The following is a 23567-nucleotide window of genomic DNA, read 5'->3' as shown; positions in this document are numbered from 1 at the left end:
ATCAGCTGTATTTACATATAAGGTCAAATAACCCCTCACAGATTACTGCAATATAAGGAAATAGGCCATGGTAAACGGTCCTAGAAATGATGATTTCACACACACATATACCTAAGCTCACACATCCTGACCAATATTACAAATGCTGAAGTATATTTGATTGTTTGTTTTAATAGGTAGGCACGACCCTATTTTGCGGACTTTTAAAAACTGAAACAAAGATGTGCGACTCTGACACTCGCACTTGGCCAGTTTTTGTTATTATCTCAATCATAGATAATACATTAATAACTTGATCGTGGCTCTCGAGTGGCAGAACTACGCTGTTTTTTATACTGTTTTGAGACTTGTCAAATAATAAAATGTCAGTTGTCACTTGTCACGAGATTTCGATTTGAGTTTGTTGCGAGAAAATGAAAACAAATCTTGAGAATATAAATACTCAAAGCTTTCTTTTATCTTACCTATGAATAAATCTTTAGGAAAGGAATAAATGAAAACAAACATTTATATCGTGAAATTTTAAAAGATAAGAGAAAATGTCGAAACAAAATCTCTTATTTCACCCAATTATTAGCTCAATTCAACGAATTGCTTTATATGAAACCAAAGCGGTAAGTTTTTTAACTTATTAAAGGAATTTAAGTAAATGCTTTATTCATACTAATTTAAATAAATATTACTTTATTATTTACGATAAATTTTGTCGTAAAAAACCACTACCTTCTCTTACTCAGGGCATAGTTCAAAAATTACCATAAAACAATTTTTTTCAGAGATTCTATCTAATAGGGTCAAACAACACACAGACACGGTTCCGTGTGCTTAAAATAGATAGAACAGATTCCAAAGAATTGATACTTGTCGATGACAAAGTGGAGTATAATAAGCAGGAAATACATCAACTGTTGAACATGATTGGATTTGGCAACAGGAGTGGCAGATCACCTGGCTTTAATAAGCTTGTGTCAGCATTCGGAATTGTTGGTTCGTAACCTTTGTCATCTACAGCCTTTTAATGTTCCACTTGCGCACAGCAGCGCACGCCTCATCTCTCAAAGGAGTGACGGTTTTAGAATGTAAACTTACCATACTGTTTGAATGTTTTACTTAATAACCGGGATCAACAGCTTAACATGCTCCAACATGGGAACCTTATCGATAAATATTAAATAATTGCAGTACCTACACAGTTTTCTATTTTTTGCAACACAAAAAATACTTGTTATACTATATTTAATTAAACAAACTTACTTAGTTGGGTTGATGTTAATGGGAAATAGCCTTCAATTTTTCTGCCCTTTTCTGTTTTTGGCATTTCAACTCTTTCCCTGTCATCATTATCCCAGCTTTTCTTTGGTCTGCCAACAATCAATAACACCTGTCTCCAATCCAAACAATGGTTGAAAATCAGTGTCAATCAGTTATAATTAACCTCAATTTTAAAATTAAATCCCTTAAGTATGTAGGAAATAAATGCACATTATGGGCTAAGATATGTATACCTCCTAGTAGGGATGGATAGTACTCCATTGGGTAAGATTGGAAGTTTCAGATTGCAGTTCTTTCCACCAGAGGTTTAGAGGCTATAAACTACATGTTTATATATTTATCACTTATTGCTTCTTTGTTGAAAGAAACATGTTTTCTCCAACAGGGTTTATAAGATTTCTGGAAGGTTACTATATTATATTAGTAACAAAGAGACGTAAAATTGCTGTGATTGGTTCACATTCCATTTACAAAATAGAAGACACAGCTATGATATACATTCCCAATGATAACAGTAAGCCACTGCATCCAGACGAACAGAGATATGTGAAAATGTTCCTTGCCATCGATCTATCAACAAACTTTTATTATAGCTATAGTTATGACGTCACCCATACACTGCAAATGAATATGGCGCCTCCAAGAAAGTTGGCACCAGCATTATTTCCCAAGCCAGTGACTGCAGCCGTGTATCATTCCAATCTGAGTAAGGATAAAGAAGATTGTATTTGTGATAAACAAGATGATGAGGATATATTTGAAACTTGGAAAACACAGTTGCAAGAGAGGCATAACAAAACTGGGTATTGATTTTTTTATTTTATTGAATAATTTTTTTATTATAATTTAGATTTTGTCTGGTATCTTGCCTGAAGGTATGTGCATCTTTTCAAAGTATAAAATTTCATTTAAATTTAGAGCTCAACCTTTTCTACATCTAATTTTATGAATCAAACATTATTTAATAACATCAAACTTCCTCAATGTGAAGCTTCTTAAAGACATGCCTTTCTAAATGCAAAGCAAAATTTGTTTTATAAACTTTTTAGCTAGGTAAATTAACAGGAGGCCATATGAATACACTATCCACTATGTCATGCTTGGCTATGGTCCAAATAATTCCACCCAATATCTGCAAGCTTCAAACGAATTAAAATGCTTTTAATAATCGAATATAGTTTGTTATGTTTTATCTAGAGAACAAGGCCCTAAACTAGAATTTGGAGTGCGGAGTGTGCCAGAATGGAGATTTGTATGGAATAGTCACCTGTTATCTGTGGTGCATTCACAGCTTCATCCAGATTGGATTCTTTACATCATACATGGATTCATAGAACAGAGCAACTTGAATATCTTTGGACGGCCCATATATTTGACTCTCATAGCAAGACGAAGCAATAGGTAAATAAAAATAGTTTTTATTTCTGTGTTATAATTGACGGACCAATCAGATGACCCACCTGATGGTAAGTGGAAAACCATTGCCTATAAACAGGGTAGGTGTTCTCATGTGCCTGTAATTTCACCGGCAACCACAGCATTATATAACTTTTAATAAAACTTGTGGCTTATTTCAGTCTGGCCAACTATAGATTGCAGCTACTTCATTGAATCACCTAATGCTATCTGTGCCCAGTAGTTATGATTACGAGAAATTTGATGACCTAGCTATCACACCACTGGTACACATAACCACTCAGACGTTATTTTGCGGTACACCATGATATACCTACCTACAACTCTCTACTCTAAAGTTTCACTGTCAAACATCCCCAAGAGAAGTTGACTTGATAACATTACCAATTGTTCTATGATTCGCGGATTTTTTGTAGCAATTAAAGCTGAATGTTCATTGGCAGCAGTGGCGTGCACTAGGTTTCTTACCAGGGTATGCATACAGCAGTAAATTGTATAAAACGGCAATAAATCTCCTCCTATACGAGTTATAAATAAATTTTAGGGTATGCAGTGCTTTCGTGCATGTATGAAGTGCACGCCACTGATTGGCAGGCTTATTGTACGCCCATATTGTATCTATTACAGGTATGCAGGCACCAGATTTTTAAAGAGAGGAGCCAATATGCATGGTGATGTTGCCAATGAAGTGGAAACGGAACAGATCGTTCATGACGCAATGATATCTTCTTTTTCTGTTGGCAGGTATATCTACCTCTTTTATTATTACATATAATATACAACGTGTAACGGAATTACGAAATACTGTTGAATGGTGTATAAGTATATTTCGTAAGGAATTACCCTGTAAAAAAATTAAATCAAAAGAAGCATATATAATTTTTCATACAAACTAATTTAAAACATTCTCAGTGTTTACTTATGACAACCCTAATGAAGATAAAAGAACGACATCTGCATAACTACGCTACTCGACGCGTACCTAATAAAGTGACAGGAGTTACTTGGTTTTATTTTTGCATGTGGCGTTAGGGCTGTATCTGACTTCTTTCAGTAAGTAGATTCGTTACGGTTTCACAGATAAGTCTCAGAGACTAAATAATGTACCTCTGAAGCCTCTGAAGTATTATTTCGGTTTTCATTTACACGTTGTATATATTTTTTTTATACACATAATATATGCATTATTTGAAATGCAAATATTATTCTTAGTATGTAATACATATTATGTATTGAACACTTTGATATTATTTTTCCATATAAATTAAGCCATCCGAATTTCGTCGAAAAATCTGCTTAAATTCGTCAATAGTGCTTTGTTTGATTCACGAGAAATTTGGTTGTGGGAAACCTTACACAAGATACTAAAATCGATAATTATTTTCTTCACGAAAAAAGTTCCACGAATATTCCTAGAATAGATGTTTTCATTGAAAAATACGCAGTGACTTCCTACAAGATAGCATAATTTGCCGTAAACGTAAACCGTTTTAAACAAAAGTGCACAAAATTTCTACAAATACGTTAGATACTATAAATTGTAGTCATTACTCAAAACGTAAACTTTTTAAGTTATGTGCGTTATCGTGAGGAAACCTGCATGCCTGAGATTTCTCCATATTGCTCTCAAAGGCGTGTGTTTTCAAATGAGAAGGGTTTAGGCCGCAGTCCACCAATCCGCACTGGGCCAGGGTGGTGGACTACGGTCCCTTTTCATTGTGGGAGGAGACCCGTGCTTTGTAGCGGGCCGGTAAAGGGTTCATGCAATGACTCAAAATTAGTATTATCTTCTATATCTATTTTTTACTCGACCCTCTTTCCAAATCAACTTAACATAGACGAAACATTTGTTCTGAATGTTTCAGATTCAGCGCTTTTGTCCAAATGCGTGGATCTATACCCAGCTTCTGGTCACAGGATATATCAAAAATGGTCCCAAAGCCGGCAATAATGATAGATCGCAGCGACCCCTTCGCCGAAATACCGGCGAAACACTTCAACAACCTCATGAGGAGATATGGCGCACCGATCATGATATTGAATTTAGTGAAGAAACGGGAGAAACGGAAACACGAATCGCTTTTGACCGATGTGATAAGCAACGCAGTGAAATACCTCAATCAATTCCTTCCACCTGAAAATGCCATTCAGTACTTTCATTTGGATATGGCAAGAACGAACAAAGGTGCAGATGCTAAAGTTCTTGATAAGTAAGTTGGCTCAGTGGTAGGGATTATTTCTGTCGAACTAAAATAATAAACATCAAAGTAAAGCTATCTTTTTCCATAGGAAACATTTGGGGAAGAATAACCCTTAAAATTCAGGTTGCATAATTGTATACGATAAACAATTATAATATTCAGGGTGCATATTTTAAATATTATTATTTAGATAATAATATTTAAAATATTAAATTTAAATTTAATTTAAATATTTTATTTTTGAATGTATGAATGAATGAAAGAATACATTTTTTTTATAGTACAAATACAGAAAACAAAATAAAATGCCAATACAAAATAAGGCCAATACAATGCTATAATATCTTCAGATACAACATCTTTGATTGCATGAATTGAAAGCAAGCTTTACCAGCCAGCTCGAAAAAAAAAAATAACAAAAAAAGTAAAAAGTGCCTGAAATCGATCATTCCCCACAATAATATACAATTTTTTAAGCAACTGCATTGAATAAAATATTACGTATAGTCTATTTTTTCAGACTTTCTTACAATGTACAATGTAATCTTTTAGTTTCATTTTAGTAATTAATTTTCAAATTTCTTTTTATTGCGTCTGTTTTTATTTATTTGACTGCACTCGTTATTTTTTTGAATTTTTTCAAACTTACTTGCACTAGAAGTAATAAAAAGATTGTCTACATTATAAGGCGAGTTAGGAAAAATGTTTTGGATACACTTAATTTTTTCTAACTCTTACAGACTATCAGCTATAGCCCGAACAGTTGTCCGCCGCACCGGTATATTCCTTAGCGGCAAAGGCTACGGTGAGGTGATGGGCGTAGAGGGCCACCAGAGTGGACGCTTACAAACCGGCTTAGCGCGGGTCAACTGTGTAGACTGCCTCGACAGAACCAATACGGCACAGTTCGCCATCGGCAAGTGCGTATTGGGGCATCAGGTTTGTGACATTGATAACCAACCACCTCACCGGCGCTGCTTTATGTTGCTTTCTCTTTGGTATAGTAGTAGGCAGATCGCAGCCTGATTAGACAGCCCATTTCCTGAAGTAATGCGTATAGCGGTTCCGGGAACGAAGCCCTCTGAATATAGAATGTTTTAGTCCGTAGGGACTGAGTAATTCCAATACTAGGGCAGTCGGGCATGACAACTTGGTTTAGGCCTGCTGACATCCATGAGGATATACTAAAAAAAAAAACCTGTGCAATTTTTTCACAAAAATAGTCTACGAGAGATTGGGGCGGTTATAGAGTATTTATTATTTAGTTTCCATGGTAACTAGAAGAGGTAAAAAAATGTATAATGTTTTCTATCTCACTCTGTCCTATTTATGTGTTTGTTTCTTTATCTAGATATTATTCGGTTTCCTTGGTAACCTTAATAGGAAAAAAAAACAGATAAAATAGTATGTATATTTCTGTCTCATTCTTTGCCGGCTTCATCCTACACATTTTTGTATTTGTTTCTCTTACCTGTCGTTTTTTCCGTTGCATCCGTTTTGAAATCACAACGATTCTAAAGAAGTTTCACTTTAAAAAAATAATCGTAGGCATGTTTAGCACACCGTCATACAATGAGATGTTGCATTTTTCGGTACAGAGAAAGGTACATGCGAAATACCAAGGTTGGTCCTTGAAGGCAATAAAATAACACCTGGGAGACATTATTTTATTGAGTATATATATTTATTGAGTATTATTTTATTGAGTTTAGTAGTATAGTATTGAGTGGTTCGGCGATATAAGAGAGTGGACGGGACGCGACGACGACCCTGGCATAGCGGTGAGCGCTTTATACGTTGGCTATAACAATTGCTCCCTTGTATCTGTCGCGGTCTGCGGGCTGAGATATAATTGGCTACAGGGCACGGGTCTCCTCCCACAATGAGAAGGGGGTTAAGGCCGTAGTCCACCACGCTAACCCAGTGCGGATTGGTGTACATTTCATTGGTGTTAAAAGTCACGTGTCTGTAATTACACTGGCGGTGTCAAACCCCGTGAAGGTTACTCGTGTTATAATCGTTAAAGCCCATCAATCCGCATTAGAGCCACTCTTATGCTCTAAATCAGCTATTATGAGAGAGAAGGCCTGTAGGGATGATGATGATAATGATCCAACCGTGGTCGATTCGAATTCGATAGAAGAGCTCCTCGCGAGGCAATGCACATTTTTACTAGCAAACAAAAATAACCGGTTGTTTTTTGGCTTGATGGAGTTAGCAGCAGAAGTACATGCAAATCCGTCTTCCAAGCAGTAAGATCATTTTATCTTATTTAAAATTACATGATTAACTAAAGATAAATCAAGCACCACAGCAGGGCTATCACAGACAGGAGAAAATAATTATACCTATATATAACAGGGGAAATAATTAGTGTGTGCACGGTAACATGGAGCGGGAGAAGTTTACCCCTTATATTATGAAAATTAAGCTAAATTTGCTATAGTCCGCGAAAAGCAGGAGAATCTGTATGGTGTAATTTATTTATTTATTTATTAATTTTTAATTCAATTAGTACGGTTAACACCAATTACACTAATTAAATACAAAACAGATTAAAACGAGAACAAAAAAAAGAAAATACAAAATAAAAACAGGAAACAAAAACATAATTACAACAATTCAATCAACTTCTTAGGTAATGTACCCTCAACGCACGTTTCGCTCTGAAACCGGAGCATCCTCAGGAGATGTTGTCTTTACAATGAATAATTGTTAAGTGAGGATGCTCCGGTTATAGCATATTAAGCTTAATTTTCATAATATATCATGGATTTCTGCTTCTATCCAATATCCAATAGAAGTTTACCCCCGTTTATAACACATATATTATTTGGATATTATATCCACCTGCGCGGTAATATTCTGAGAGTTAATAAAGCTGTGGGAGAAGATACATTTTTATCCTTTCCCCGGGGAGATAATTCTCTCCTGCCCATACTAGCCGTGCAGACGCTTCAAATACCACTAACTATACAAATGCATGGTTTTATGCCCCGTGTACGTGTATGAAATGTTAAATCTATGCACGTAGCTAACTTAGGTTGTATTCGATCAACAAAAGTAACTCTTCATCTTCGTATTGGTTTAATAAGTAACGGAACTGATATGGGAAAATTGATTTATTTTTAATTTTTTAGCTGTATGCATTAGGTCTTATCGAAGAGCCAGTGATAGAGTTTGATTCAGATTGCGTGCGACTCCTGGAAGGTTTATACGAGGATCACGGAGATACCCTCGCGTTGCAGTACGGTGGATCGCAACTAGTACACAGGTAATTAAATAACTGAAATATGTTCATCTGTCTATATACGGTTAAATAAAAAATATTAGAAATCTCTCGGCCTTGTAGTTCTTATACTTAATTAAAACTTAACTAAATTGCTGGTGTTGGAAAAGAGCAACTGCTGAGTTTTGCCGGCTTTTTCTTGGTAGAATTTGCCTTACGAACCTTAGGCCTTCTTGAAATAAATGAATTTAGAATTTTAACAACTATGTGCTACGACTTTACTAAATTCATACAAAATTACGATCGAAAATCATCTTTTTATTTTAAATTTTTTTTAAACCAAAAATGCGTTAGTGTGGCTTATTTTTTAGAAATTGACGGTCTATTATGATTTTGCAGCCTTTTCTCTTGAGTTACTCATGGTGAGATCACTTGGAGAGCAACCCCTAACCTATAGTTGTTTCTCTTTCGATTGATTCCAAAATATGTAAATATTTTTATTTTAATACTCTTAGATACACTATTCTCTTCCATTCATTATACTCAATTGTTACAGAATAAAGACGTATCGTAAAACCGCGCCATGGTCGTCTCACGGTAACGACATTATGCAAACGCTAAGTCGTTACTACTCTAACACGTTCTCGGATGCCGAGAAGCAGAATACAATGAATCTTTTCCTCGGACTGTTCGTTCCCGATCCCAATAGACCAGCAATTTGGGAATATCCCACTGATTACTATCTTCACCACCCGGAGACTGTGGTTTATATACCCAATAAAAGGTAATGGAAAACAAAATTAATTGCTTAAGCAATAAGACTGCCGCTGCAGACATTAAAGTCAAAATAGACTTGATAAATTAAAATGGACTCATAAAAGGCACTTTTGATGCGTACATACTGTTTTATGCATTACTATTAAATTTTGGTGATAACTACATTAGTTAACTTAATAAACGTCACATGGTTTCCAAACGCTTCTGGGATACATTTTCTTAATATTGTTATCTATATCATGTTTTACATCCCCGTAGGTACAGTAAACTAATTTTAAAAAGTAAGAGATAAATAACATCAGTTTTCGTCGATAATAAAATTTATATTATAACTATCAGTCTACAAATAATATGCTCAAGGTCACAGTTGGATTTGTCGCTCTTGCTATTTAATGACCAATTTTATTTATGAAATCCATACCAACGTTTACTGATTAATAATTAAATCTGATCCAAAACATACGCAACGTTGAAACGTAGCCGGCTTATCACAAATGGATATGGCAAATAATTATCCATATATTCGAACTAACTGACGAAATATCTTCTGCTTTATATATAACCTTGATATAACATGTAATTTTGAGTATGAACGGATACCTACCCCAAATGCTTTATGTGTAATCTCGGGTGATCCAATCGAAATCTGCTTTACGAAGTGTAAATTGGTTTTATAGCTAAAGATTGTAACCTACAGTTAAAAAAAAGTGTAGTAGAAAGACTCAAACGATGCAAATAGTAAGGATTCCTGGTTTTCAGTAGTTTAAAAAGTATATCCGATCATTTTAAATAGTCCGCACTGATCTAATTAATTCGAAGATTAGAAAAAAACAAGTCGCACGTTCTTTTCGTAAAGATGATAGAAGAAATATTAACTGCAAGAAATCGAGAAGAATAAACACTATATTGCCCGCAAAATATAAAGGAAAAGTAACAGTAAGAACAGTACAGGACATTGTAGGCATGCAAAGGCGGCCTTATAGCTTTTATCCTTTGATTTCATACATAGTTCTGATTTGGTGTTAAAGGTCTCTCACAAAATGGTGGGACGACGAAGTGTTAAAGTACCTTCCGCGGCCAACCAACGAGATGAAGAAACTTTGCTGTGAAATAATTGGCATGCAAGGAGACAGCAGTGCCCTCGAAATGATCGATCCCTACCATGAGTACAACAGGCCTTTCGAATACACTGTTTTCATGGAGTGCTTTGAGTTTAAGGTATAGTTGTAAAATTTCGAATTCACCAGAGAACTAAGGTTCACATGCGTGTCCAATTACAGGTTTAACCCAAACCATTACAGGTACAGTACAGGGTACGGGTACAGCTACAGTCTCAGTATGAGAAAGGTTTAGGCCGTAGCTCTAAAAGCGGGCCATATGCGGATCGGTAGACTTTACACGGCCTTTTAATCCCTATGGAGAACTCTCTCCGTTTAAGCACCGACATACATATTGCTACTTTTATACTGGGGCTAAAAAAGTTGATTTGCAAATTGAACAAATCAGCAAGAATTACAATTTTATACCAGCTGCTGTTTAAGACAACTTTTTCCTTCATCTTTCAATCTAGACATTTGCAGTCATCATATTTGCCAAAGAGTTACAATGCAAATTCTACGCATAGATCGATACAGTGCACCTATCGGACATCGAAATAAGTGGTTATTACTCCAAGGTCATCAGTTAAATTATGTGTTATGGTGAAAGCGTTGTTAACCTACTTGCTTATTTTAAGTGAACCCTTTATTTCCAGATGTACCACACATTAAGAGACCTGGCACCCAGTTTTCCGGATAGTTTGAGTCCATTCGTGGTGCGTGGACGGACAGCAGGAATAAAAGGACCTAGCTCTAAAAACCCAGTCATCAATGGTAGATGCAGCACTACGTCGAATAATTCTAGCGAGTGTGTATTTTATCTTCTTTCTTTTACCACCATTTACTTGTACTCTATTTTAGTATTTTATGTCCATTACCACCTAATGCACGAAAGCTGGGTGGAATGTTTACGAAACGTAAAACAGGTCTCTGGTCATTAATGTTATCATATACTCATTTTGAGAATCCAACTTCTAATTTGGCGATAGATTTATGATAGCGTTATATTATTTAAGGATTTTCTGCTAAAAATTCTAACCATCTATCGATAAATATATTGGTTATAGCGATTTCCTAATAGCACACGCACTATGAGACCAATCATATATATAGTAAAATAGTATACGCATATTATAAATTCTAACGTTGACTAAACCTAGTCGATTTAAATAGCAATTTTAGCACTTATTTTAAGCTAAAGAGCTAAACTTAATCCAATTAGGCTCGAAGGCTTTAAATCTTCAATTGATGCCAGCCTTCAAATAATGGCTTAAACAAATCAACTCAAATATCTTGCAAATTTAGTACTAGTACGCGAAAATCCTTAATCAATGTATCAAATAGGAATAATATCCAATTTTTATTTCAGTTCCAACAGCGATTCAACTTCGGATGACGATCTGACAAGTTCGATGCCCAGTTCACGGCAGAACGTAATATCTCCAATCACGATGGTGGCGAAACTACTGGCGACAGAGGAAACTGAAGAGACGCCATTATTTCCTGCCATCAAACGATACAATAGCATCAAAGTCGACGAGCCCAGTAAACGAGATATGTTATTGTGAGTCTTATTTTGACGGCCGATTTGCGCAGTGGACAAGCGACGCTGCTTTCTGAGTCAAAGGCAGTGGTTTCGATTCCCTCAACTGGAGAATGTTTGTGTTATGAACATGAATGTTTTTCAGTATCTGGGTGTTTATCTGCATATTATCAGTATTTGTGTATATTATGCATAAAAATATTCATCAGTCGTCTTAGAACAGATAACGCATAACACAAGCTACGCTTTAGAGTTAAGTAGCGATGTGTGTATTGTCGTACTATATTTATTTATGTATGTATGATATACTCTATCGATAAATGACCAGACTCAAAATTTTATTAAAAAAATATATACATATATACTCCTAACCTTTTAATTTTTTGACATTTGCTGACGACTTTTTAATAGTAAACACTTAAGTTTAAGTGATCTTCAACAAATTAAATGTATTTTTTCAAAGCTTTGTATTACCATTTTACTATTTATGTTGTTGGCTGTGGAAAATGCAAATTTAGTGAATGATATTTTTTTGTTCCCTTTAGGTACAGACGTTACGTAAACTTCGAGCGAAGATCCAATCCAAGATACAAGCCAGACATACACATTGTAATGACTGTGAGCAGCGCATTGACGATCGACAGCTCAGTGGACGTTATCCCACCAACCGTCACTAAGGCTTCCAAAGAATTATACCACGAATATGTCAAACGCACAACTGGAAATATTTTTGTACCGTCTGAATCGGTCGCGCTTTACAATAAATATGTTAATTTTAGTCTGTAAGTTCAGAAACGCAATGCAGTGTTTTATTACCACTAATTAGAAAAATCAGCTAATTGGATAAGGTAAGGCAGAGGTCGACTAAATTGGCAGCACGGCTTGTAACCGTAATTTTAAATTGGTTTTGCGGTTAACCGTTTAAAGTGTTCTTAGACTTGAAATTTTATGGATGTAGAGGAATAAAGGTGGCGCCAATTGCACTTGTTAAAATGTTTACCTCATAATATTTTATTGTTCACTATATTTGTTTATGTTTTATCCTGCTACCCTTATGTTCAATATCACGTTATTTAGTTTATTGATTTATGTACAACAAAATCGGCATTAATGCGTGTTTTGAAATAAAGTATATTAGAAGCATAAAATTCAATAGATTTTATTCAATGTTAGTTTTATGAACGAATGATCTTTTGTAAATAATATAATAATTTTAAAAGGTGAAGCAAAATTGCATTTTTAGTCAATAACCCTGTATGCTAGTGTTGGGCTGTTTGATAAAAAACTTAATTAATAAGATCGCTCTTATACAAACTAATATTACACGAACCTACTATGGAGGGTAGAGGTAAGGAGGATCATCTGTGTATATGAAAAAGTGTCGTCAAAATGTATTAAATTAGGATGGCGCCACATTTGCATCAAGGTAACTCTTAAAAGAAGCGCCAAATATAAATATTGTTAGAGTAGGCTTGAAAAATAAACAAGGAAGTATGGAGATACAAGGAAGTAAGGTTATATTTACCACAATATTTTGTACAACGTAAGTTGTTGAAATTCTCAATAATTAACTACTTTAGTCGATAATGACATTAAATTTTTTATCTCGGCATACTTCAATTCATCTACGATTGCTACATTCATACCATACCCTGTGCATCCACCAGCGCCATTGTGGAGGATTTTTGAACTGTTATTTAGTGCAACAACTGGACACTTTTTCAACTTTTCTCCCATATAAGACGACTCTCCTTACCTCTACCCTCCATATACGATTGCTACATTCATACCATACCCTGTGCATCCACCAGCGCCATTGTGGAGGATTTTTGAACTGTTATTTAGCGCATGCAACTGGACACTTTTCAACTTTTCTCCCATATAAGATGACTCTCCTTACCTCTACCCTCCATAGAACCTACGTAAGAGCAACGTCAAGCATCTATTTCATTCGATCATTCGATAGAATGATCATTTTAAATACAAAGATTAAATATTTTTTTTGTATCAATAGAAATAATGCACTTATTTCTATTGATACATACGCAAACAATTAATATTCTATTCTCCCACAGTAACTTTATATACTAAGTCGTATTGTTGCTATAAAATATTTTTTATCGAAAAGCATTATGTTCGCATCCATGTAACTAATTATTTAGAACCTATTAGGTACCAACATTTTTTGTTACCTTTTTTTGTCTTATTTTTTGCCAACAAATAATATGTAAAAACTATTAACAGAATTGCCATGATAAGTGCTGTGCTCACCGTGCTTGACAAGTTGACTTGACACATTAATGACATTCAGTTGACACTGACAGTACTAGAATTGCATTTTCCAGTACCTACAGTACAGTTTTTTTTTTTTCGGCGGGAAACTTCGTACATGGCGGACGCGGTTTTCTCAAATTTTTCTTTGATTTTACTGTAAACTCGTCTTGAAAAGGATTTGGTGTTGTTTATATTGAACTGTAACTTGGCCTGTCAATTTGTGCACACGTGTTAGTGAGATTCCGGTGTAATTTCGGTGTTTTATGTGAATTTACACAGCAGCAGAAATAGTTGTTATTGGTGATATTCGTATAAATCTAACCGTATTTGGTGTTGGTTAAATATTTATTATGTGTCTGTAGTTATAGTGTTTCCAGTAAAATGGATCTAGATACACCTCCTGAGCCGCCCGACCCGGGGGCATCAGCCTCGTCTCGCAAACGACAAGGAGAGGATACCAACGTATATGCGGCCAAAAAAACTATAACTGATCCTACTCAGGTAAACCCATCCGTTCAAAGCCTTTACATACATCCTTCCTTCACCGAAGGCGCCAAGTCATACTCTGACGATGATAATGGGCCTTTTATCGTCCAAGTCTCACGGGAAGTGGAGGACCCATCCTCTGGAGCGTCATTACGGGCTATAAATTTCGGTCAATTCTTGCACAAACACAAAATTGGTTCAATTATCCACGACGGCGTCAAAAATATAGGCCGCAACAAAATTACTGTAGAGTTTACTTCTGCCCAAGCTGCCAACAACTTTCTGGTTAGTCCAGTTTTGAAGTTATGCAAATATAGAGCTATAATTCCCACATACAACATAACCAGAATGGGGCTGGTGAAAGGAGTTCCCGTGGACTGGTCGATGGACGAGCTTGTTGATTCGCTAGAGCTCCCGCCTGGCTGTGGTGAGGTTCTGAAATCAAGGCGACTGAACAGAAAATCTGTCACAGAGGGTGTCATCACTTGGGTGCCTACCCAATCTGTTGTCCTAACCTTCAGGGGGCAAATGCTTCCTGCTAAGGTATATTCATACCACACCTCACTGCCAGTTGAAACATATAAACTTCCAACAATACAGTGCCAGAACTGCTGCCGTTTTGGCCACATTAAAACAATCTGCAGATCTAAGCCCAGATGCTACAGATGTGCTCAGCCCCATACAGGTGACTCATGTTTGGTCATCAAGGAATTATCTACATGTTTACACTGCTCTGGTAGTCATTTTGCTACTGATAAAGACTGCCCAGAATTCTCCAGGCAGCAATCTATTAAAATGGTCATGTCTCAGAATAATAAATCTTACATTGAAGCATCATCTCAGTTTCCTCCTGTCCGCAGGTCCTATGCTGAGATAACAAAAGAAATGTTTACTCCTACTAATGTAACTTCCTCCAAAACCTCCTACCGGCAAACAGTTTTCCGCTCTCCTCGTCCCCGAGCTCCTCTAGCAAAGGGCTACGATAAAAAAGCTGTTCAGACTATTGTCGGTGATTACTCCTCATCCCTTCCTAATGGATGCGCTCTCAACAACAATGTTGAGAACCCTCCCTCCCAAGGTAAAATGCTTGAGTTTATCTCCGAATTTCTACTTAGTATTGTCGCTCCATGTAGTGAAATTCCCTTACCGCCCAACGTTGCCAAAAACTTAAGCCAACTTTTTAAACTACTCCAAAATGGGCCCAATAACCCTGCTACAGTGGAACTGTAAAAGTTTACGTCCCAAGAAACATGAGTTAACCTTCATAATCCCACCATTCTTCCTCCCAAAGTCCCCCGTCCTTTGAGTGTTAAATGTTTTTTAATGTTTGTTTTCAGTCCTTATTGTAGATTTTTATGTAAATATATAGTAAGTAATAAAATTAAAGTATAATGTACAAAAAATATCCGTGTAAGATATATATGCATGTGTTGTCTGTGTCCTTAGGTTAAAGAGCTAACTAGCTAATAACAACTATTTCTTGGTACAAATTCAAAATTAACTTTTCATTAGTTTCACCGATCAATCTCCTTCGTGCCTTCTTCATCTACAAGACATTGGCGAAGTACCTTGTGCCCAGTTGGCGCAGACAAAAGCCATAAACAAGAATTGAATTGAATTGAATTGAATACAGTACAGTTTTATAATCTGGAGGATTTATGATTGACGATTTGCTATAAATTCAATTAAAACAGATTTAGATTTATTCTCAACAGTTTCGATTTCGGGGGCGGATGAATTTTGATCACAATTAGACAGCCACAATGGCTATGTCGAAGGGCTTCAAAGTTCTGGAGAAATCCACTCCACCGAACCCGTACAGTATAATTTTGCAACATAGAAATAAAGACTCTGCATTATTATTCGAATCTCAAGCAGTGGTATCTCTATCGTCCCAAGAAACGGATACTTTGCGTAAGCAATATCATAAAGTGGCTGATGCGTATGGATGTTTAGGAGTGCTGCAGTTAAATTCTGGTGAAAGTTGCTTGCTGTACTTAGTTCTCATCACTGGCTGCTGCTCTGTTGGCAAGGTAGGCGACATCGAAGTGTTTAAGATAACCCAGACACAGTTTCTACCACTTTTCTATCAATCGCAAGGGGAAGATAAAGTTTCTGAAGTGAGAAAATTACTTAACTCTGGCACCTTCTACTTCTCATGGAACTCTGGGAAAGCTAATGATAATCTATTTGATTTAACCTTATGCGCCCAAAGAAAAAGCAAAGGGGCCTATCCAGATAATAGGTTCTTTTGGAATAGAACTTTGTTTATTCATCTTATAAGATATGGTATTGACTGTGATGATTGGCTGACTAGAGCTATGTGTGGGTCTGTGGAAATAAGAACTATCTATGTTGGTCACAGGCAAGCTAGAGCAGTTCTAGTGTCTCGCTTGAGTTGTGAGCGAGCTGGGACTAGGTTTAATGTGAGAGGATGCAATGATGATGGGAATGTGGCAAACTTTGTAGAAACAGAGCAAGCTATTTACATTGACGATTCAATGGCATCTTATATCCAGACCAGGGGATCTGTGCCTTTGTTTTGGGAGCAGCCTGGTATACAAGTGGGCTCTCATAAGGTGAAGATGTCAAGAGGTTATGATGCTTCAACTAGTGCATGTGATAGGCACTTCTCTCAGTTAAAACGTAACTATGGATCAGTAGTTGTTGTTAACCTTCTGGGTTCAAGTTTGATTGGAGGGAGTGAAGGAGAAGCCACACTCAGCAATGCTTTTCAAAGACATCTCAATGAGTCTGCCCATAATGACATATCACAAATAATTTTTGACTATCATCAGGAAGTCAGAGCTGCTTCTATAGAAACTGCTTTGTCAAAATTTAAGAAAATAATTGAAAAGCATTATGATGGTATCAGCATTTTCAGTGCAAGGGGTTTGGACATATACAACATACAAAAAGGTGTTATACGCACAAATTGTTTAGATTGTCTGGATAGAACAAATGCAATACAAACATTTATTGGGTTAGAAATGCTTGCTATACAGTTGATGCTGTTGCAATGCATAGATAAAAAGCAAAATGTGAACCGATTTGAGGAGGTTTTTAAACAAATGTGGATAAATAATGGAAATGAAGTCTCAAAAATCTATGCAGGTACAGGAGCTATACAGGGTGGTTCAAAACTAATTGATGGTGCAAGATCTGCTGCTCGCACTATACAGAATAACCTACTTGATAATTCAAAACAAGAAGCAATAGATATACTTCTTTTGGGCTCAACACTTAATTCTGAATTGTCTGACAGGACAAGAATTTTGTTACCACCTAACATATTACACACATCAACTGCAGTCCTCAGAGAAATGTGCAGAAGGGCTGGTGAATTCACACAACCTTCAAATATTCGCATAACAATTGGAACATATAATGTTAATGGTGGAAAACATTTTAGAAGTCTCGCCTATAAGGATGTATCACTTGCAGATTGGCTATTGGATTGCCCAAATTCATCTTTAGTCAACACAGTGAATTTAAAAGACCACCCATCAGATATTTTTGCTATTGGATTTCAAGAGATAGTTGATCTAAATGCTAGTAATATTATGGCTGCAAGTTCCGATAATGCCAAAGCTTGGAGTGAGGAATTAGAAAAAATATTAGCAAGAGATGCTTCTTACACACTCTTGTCGTGTCATCAATTAGTTGGAGTTTGTCTATTTGTATTTGCAAGGAAAGATTTGATACCTCATATAAGAGATATAGCGCTGGATTCTGTTAAAACTGGTCTTGGGGGCACTACTGGCAATAAGGGAGCAGTTGCTATTCGTTTGGTTATATATGGAACTTCGATATGCTTTGTATGTGCTCATTTTGCTGCAGGCCAATCTCAAGTTACAGAGCGTAATGCTGACTATACGGAAATTACACGTAAAATAGCATTTCCTATGGGACGCTCATTATATTCTCATGATTATGTATTTTGGTGTGGCGATTTTAATTATCGTATTGACCTAGATAAGGAAGAAACTCGTTTATTAGCAGCACAGAACAGTATTTCCAGGCTTTTAGAAAATGATCAGTTATTAAAGCAAAAATCACAAGATTTAGTCTTCAAAAACTGCTTTGAAGGTGAAATAACTTTCCTCCCGACATATAAATACGATTTATTTAGTGATGATTACGACACTAGTGAAAAATGCCGAGCACCAGCGTGGACTGATCGCATTTTATGGAGAAGCAGAAAAAATACAATCGACCCAGAAACTACGTCGGAACTGGCTCTAGGAAAATTGTTGCATTATGGCAGAGCTGAACTTAAACAGAGTGATCATCGACCAGTGATTGCAATCTTAGAAATTGAAGTGTTGCAAGTAAGCTACACAAAGTGTATGGAAGTGTTTTATGAAGTTGTCACAGATTTAGGGCCACCAGATGCTAGCATTACAGTACAGCCATTAGATGAAATTGACAATGAAGACTCTATCTTTGATGATAATGTAATGTCAGCTGTTCTTCAAGAGTTAGCAACAATTGGAGAAGTGACGCTAGTGCGCTTTATAGAAGATCAGACATTAAGTATAACATTTAGAGATGGACAGCATGCACTAGCTGCTGCACAGAAAGGAAAAATAATGGCTGGTGGAATTCCATTGTCAGTGTCTTTGAAATCTCCCGATTGGGTTGAGATTGTGAGATCGGAGATAAGTTTATGTTCTAATAACACTATTCCGCTTTTCGGCGAAATACCCGCAGAACGGCCTCTAAGGTCAGCACCACCAACACCACGCCGGCAGCAACCGAGCAGGCCGCCAGCACCTTCGCCTACGCCTCTCGTGCCATCTCGAGCTCCAGCTCCGAGTCCTGCACGCCCACCGCCGCCTCGACCTGCACCTCTTCCTCAAGATGCTGCAACGGCAAATGTAGCTTCACCCACAATAGTGTCGCCTCCTGCTGATAGTCTTCCACCCCCGACATGCGCACCGCCGCCGCTGCCTGCCAGCAATCCCCCGCCTCCGACCGGACCTCCACCACCCGTGCCTGCCCGGCAAGGGGCTCCGCCTCCATTACCTGCACGCCCCCGACCAGTTATTTAGATTAACACAGTACTTATTCAATATGAAACATAAAAGCTGTTTAGTATGTAGCAATAATGTGTGTCACTAATATGTTATTAGGTATATAGCTAAAGTTTTGCTTACATCTTCTGCAATATCGTTTTATCACTTAAATTTATTATACTCTCAATATCTTATGTTAAATTTTATTTTTATAGGTAGGCTGTGATCTGATTGTTATAAATTATCTGCAATGTTATATTACCTTTAACAAAGCACTATATTTGCTATTGTTACATTTAGCCCTGGCAACAAAAATTATGGAAGTTCTGAACAACTTAGTGATGAAGGTAGCCTCAATTCCTTCCAATCAGTTTTATTTATTTATTTATACACTTTATTTGTACACCACAAATAGTAAAAAAAAACAATGGACACAAAAAAAATAAACTTAAAAAGTAGGATACAAAGGGCGGCCTTATCGCTTAGTAGCGATCTCTTCCAGGCAACCTTAGGATTAGGAAAACCAAGGGAAACCGATTGGTGGGGTGTATTATTATTATATACATACTTACGAACAATTACACACTAATACTTATCAAGACCTTTTAGTACCTTGTCCAGGCTGATAAGTCATCAGACTGAAGAAATTAGGGTATTTTAATTATTTTTGTGTATCTGCCTGGGTTTTTGTTGACTGGACTAATTAAGAACTTGTTATTCACTAATATCCTGTTGATAAGAATTATTATTGATGGTGTTAAAAACATAGTAGGTATAGTTAAACAGTCTTTTGAGTAAACTTTATTTAAAACAACGAAAAAATGTCTATACTGTCAATGAATTTATTATACACACAATGCTGATTGGATGTTGATCTCATTTATAAGACTTTGTATTATTTCACAAATTAACAATTTTTTAATACTTTTTCAGTCTTAAAAATTTCAAACTGTTATGTTAATTATCTTTGGTTCCTACTTTATATGTATTTAAAATAATTTGTACTAAGTACAGTGACTTTAACATAGGAAGTAAGTTTATTTTGTGGATATGTACCTATCTATACTCAGGTTCACAATAATTATTCACATCCAACAAATAGAAATGTAGTATTCTCTACACAGTTACTTTTACGTGATTATGTAGTAAAATAAAATGTTTACTTATAATGATACATTCGTTAAAATGGGTACTTCATATTGGTTTAATGAAAACAAAGTGGGATCATGATATCTGATAATTATTTATCATTTGTTAAATGCGGACACGATGAAAGTATACATATATGTATCCTATTTGCTGTTAACTCTTATCAGGGATGATAAATCGGGCTTTACCAAATGACTGTTCCCAATCTAATCCACATGATAGGATCTTGTAGATTAATTTATATGTAACATAGTTACTTAATTGATTTCTATTTATAAGCATATTTTTTTTTTTTAGATCTAATGCGGTTAACAAAAAAGCTATAAATATTTACGGAACCAGTTATAAATTAAAATAATAACATAATAATATTAGATAATAAAATGATTTAATAATGTTATATAATTTATGTACCTATTCTATTCAAAAATAATCCTACATTATTTACAGTGTGTGTCGTCAAGAACAAACTAGAGCTAATTTATTTACTTTCATTGATGTAGGTACAATAATTATACCTACATATCCTAAAATAACAATTATTGTGTGCCCCTTTTTCAAATATTAGTTTTGGTGATTCATGACAAGAGCAGTTCATTCAAACTGATCCGCTTTTGCGAGACACTGATTTTTCTTCTTTTTAGTTTATTGGTTTTACGCGCTGAGCGATTGAACTATTGTCAAGCACTGATTTTTCACTCTCTTAAGAATATTTGCTTAATAGGGAAATTATTTGTACCTGATTTGCATTTGTTTCAGTTTTTTAATTTATGTAGGTATGTGTCAAGTGACGAATGAGTAAGGAAAAATATATTGGTAGAAAATTGCTTAGGAAAGCTAAAACATGTAGTGTTTAATGCTTAATGTTGTATTTAAAATTTGTTAGCGTGGCATAATCACTGTTATGGCCAGTATATTATGGTATTCTACAAAAGAAACAATAAAGATGTTTAAATTTAATTAGCGTTTTATTTTATTTTTCCTAGAGGCTATGTATGCAAATGTTCTACAGGCTGCAAAGCTTTAGATCTATAAATCTTAGAATTTATTTAACATGGTGTACAATGTGCTACTAAAAGGTTTAGCCTAATTACTACTGCGCAGGTCAATGCGATGTTATCCAAGTTAATTAGGTACCTACCTGAATGTCTTTGGAAGGCAAAATAGCAAAACCAAAGTGACCGTAAGTATCACGCCATTTTGCGTCTTATTTGAAACCAAACCCAAAACTTGCTTACACATTTCCACGCCACCGCGTATGCAGGTTGGATGTTATGGCAGGCATAGATAGACTTTTCAAATTCTTCGTTCCTTCGCTCATAATTTTTCTTTATTGTGGTAAAAACCCGAAAAGCAGAAAGTACAGAATACAGAGAGCAATGTACCTATGATTTGAATAATCCAATTTTCCCCAAGAGCTAAATTTTAGGAGTTGATAGACTTAAGTTACTGTATGAATCCGAGTTTAGTCTTTAGCATCCCTTTGTGCCTACCTACTAGATCAGGTTGCAGCGATAATTATTACTGCTACATAAGTAGGTAGGTAGAATCACCTCACAATACTAATAATAATTATAGATTGTTGATCGATCCTATCCAGAAGATGTTGAGGTTGAAGCAAGCTTTTACAGCTAAGAAGTGACCCCCATGTACGCGCTGCGATGTATGGGAGCTACCAGAGTGCCAAGTGAGATTGCCTAAACGTGAAAATTAACTAGGATTTTTATGGTAAATATCATAAATAAAAAGAAGAGCAATAATAAACAACACTGTCACTAGATGGCGCTCTTGCGATACCATAAAAATCGTAGTCTAATTTTCACGCGATCTATGAGTAAACTTAGGCAGAAAATCGGCACTCTGACGACCTAACAAATACTGTAAGTAACTGGTAGGTTTTAGGGTTTTCATGCTGATGAAACCCGCGTCTAAAACAAAGAATAGGGTGGAATGGCCCTCATAAGGTCAGAACACCCATCTGTCAATGGAACGCATCCCTTAATAATTACAAATAAAGGTACCTTCTTCTTCTCTTCTTCTTCTTCTGCTTGCGGCTCAGGTTCGTCTGATCCCTGGTGTCACGTCGACCGGCTACGATCTATTGTGACGCCGCTGTCTAGATCTCCCAGCAAGCGTTGGTCGCCTTCAGGAAAAGCAGCACTTTCCTTGCTGGAAGAAATTTAGCATCCACTGGTTGCATTATGTGTTTCCCCAAAAGAGTGCTGCGTTTATGCATCAGCGCGGGGCAGGAACAGATCAAATGCAGCGGCGTCTCCGCAGCCTCCTTACAGAGTCTACATAGATCTGTATCCTGCAGCTTTAGGTTGAACATGTGTCTATTAAGCCCACAGTGCCCCGTAAGCGCTCGCACTAGTATGCATAGGTTTTTTCTGTTGAGTGCTAATGCCTCAGAGGCGGCCCTTTTGTTAAATGGTTTTATTAGCGCTCGAGAATGGTTCATTCCTTGGAGTTGTCTCCAGCGAATAAGTGTGTGGTAATTACAATAGGTTTGAAGGGTGAGTTGCGCCAAGCTTTTGGGTATTCCGCAGACCGGCTCAGGGCCAATCTGCTTCTCCAAAGCGCCTGACTTTGCAAGCTCATCGGCCATTTCGTTACCGATGATCCCCTTATGGCCAGGAACCCAGCGTAGAATGACCCTGTTTATTAGCGCCAGAGTATTCAGTAATTGTCTGCAGTTTTCTACCAGTTTTGAGTTTAGAACCTCAGAAGATAGAGCAGAAAGTGCAGCCTGACTATCCGAATGGATATAAATAGTTTTGTTTTTGTAGTTCTTTAGCAGACAGGTTTCCGCACATTCAATTATTGCGAAGACCTCTGCTTGGAATATGGAGGCGTAGACACCCAGGTTACGTTGGAGCCCTACCCTGGTGGTCTCTTCAAATAATTAAATATTCCACATCCTACGTTACTACCCGACTTGGAGCCATCTGTGTACCACTTAAGGCTCCCCGGTTTCCAGGTGATCCGGTTTTCAAGCCAGTCAATACGGTTTGGAATTTCCACAGTATATTGCCTGAGGAAACCTTGCTTTGTTTGTACAGTTTTGCGCTTGACTAAAATCACGGATGGAAAGTGTGTTTTGTC

At 36.5% G+C, this 23567-nt stretch overlaps 2 protein-coding genes across 3 annotated transcripts; both read left to right on the top strand.

Annotated features, from left to right (window-relative positions):
• Positions 1–393: 393 nt before the first annotated feature.
• Positions 394–12719, top strand: LOC120627528 (polyphosphoinositide phosphatase). Of its 2 annotated transcripts, XM_039895532.1 has the most exons (13): positions 394–614; positions 777–987; positions 1658–2075; positions 2470–2673; positions 3316–3432; positions 4554–4898; positions 5630–5828; positions 8030–8163; positions 8675–8902; positions 9924–10113; positions 10649–10800; positions 11362–11556; positions 12081–12719. In XM_039895532.1, the coding sequence occupies exons 1-13, from the start codon at positions 540–542 to the stop codon at positions 12319–12321; spliced, it is 2709 nt and encodes a 902-aa protein (XP_039751466.1). In that variant the 5' UTR covers positions 394–539; the 3' UTR covers positions 12322–12719. The 2 variants fall into 2 exon arrangements, with proteins under 2 accessions (XP_039751466.1, XP_039751467.1); XM_039895533.1 differs by lacking the exon at positions 394–614 and having other exon boundaries at positions 919–987; positions 1866–2075; positions 12081–12716.
• A 3223-nt stretch (positions 12720–15942) lies between these two features.
• On the top strand, positions 15943–19465 carry LOC120627308 (synaptojanin-1). The gene has a single exon (XM_039895269.1). It carries the CDS (start codon positions 16059–16061, stop codon positions 19347–19349), a length of 3291 nt encoding a protein of 1096 aa, XP_039751203.1. The 5' UTR covers positions 15943–16058; the 3' UTR covers positions 19350–19465.
• Positions 19466–23567: the final 4102 nt, after the last annotated feature.

The sequence above is a fragment of the Pararge aegeria genome, chromosome 11 (assembly GCF_905163445.1).
Source record: "Pararge aegeria chromosome 11, ilParAegt1.1, whole genome shotgun sequence".
Taxonomy (NCBI): domain Eukaryota; kingdom Metazoa; phylum Arthropoda; class Insecta; order Lepidoptera; family Nymphalidae; genus Pararge; species Pararge aegeria.
The sequence above is the reverse complement of the archived record's forward strand: the minus strand, read 5'-3'. Positions and strand labels throughout refer to the sequence as shown.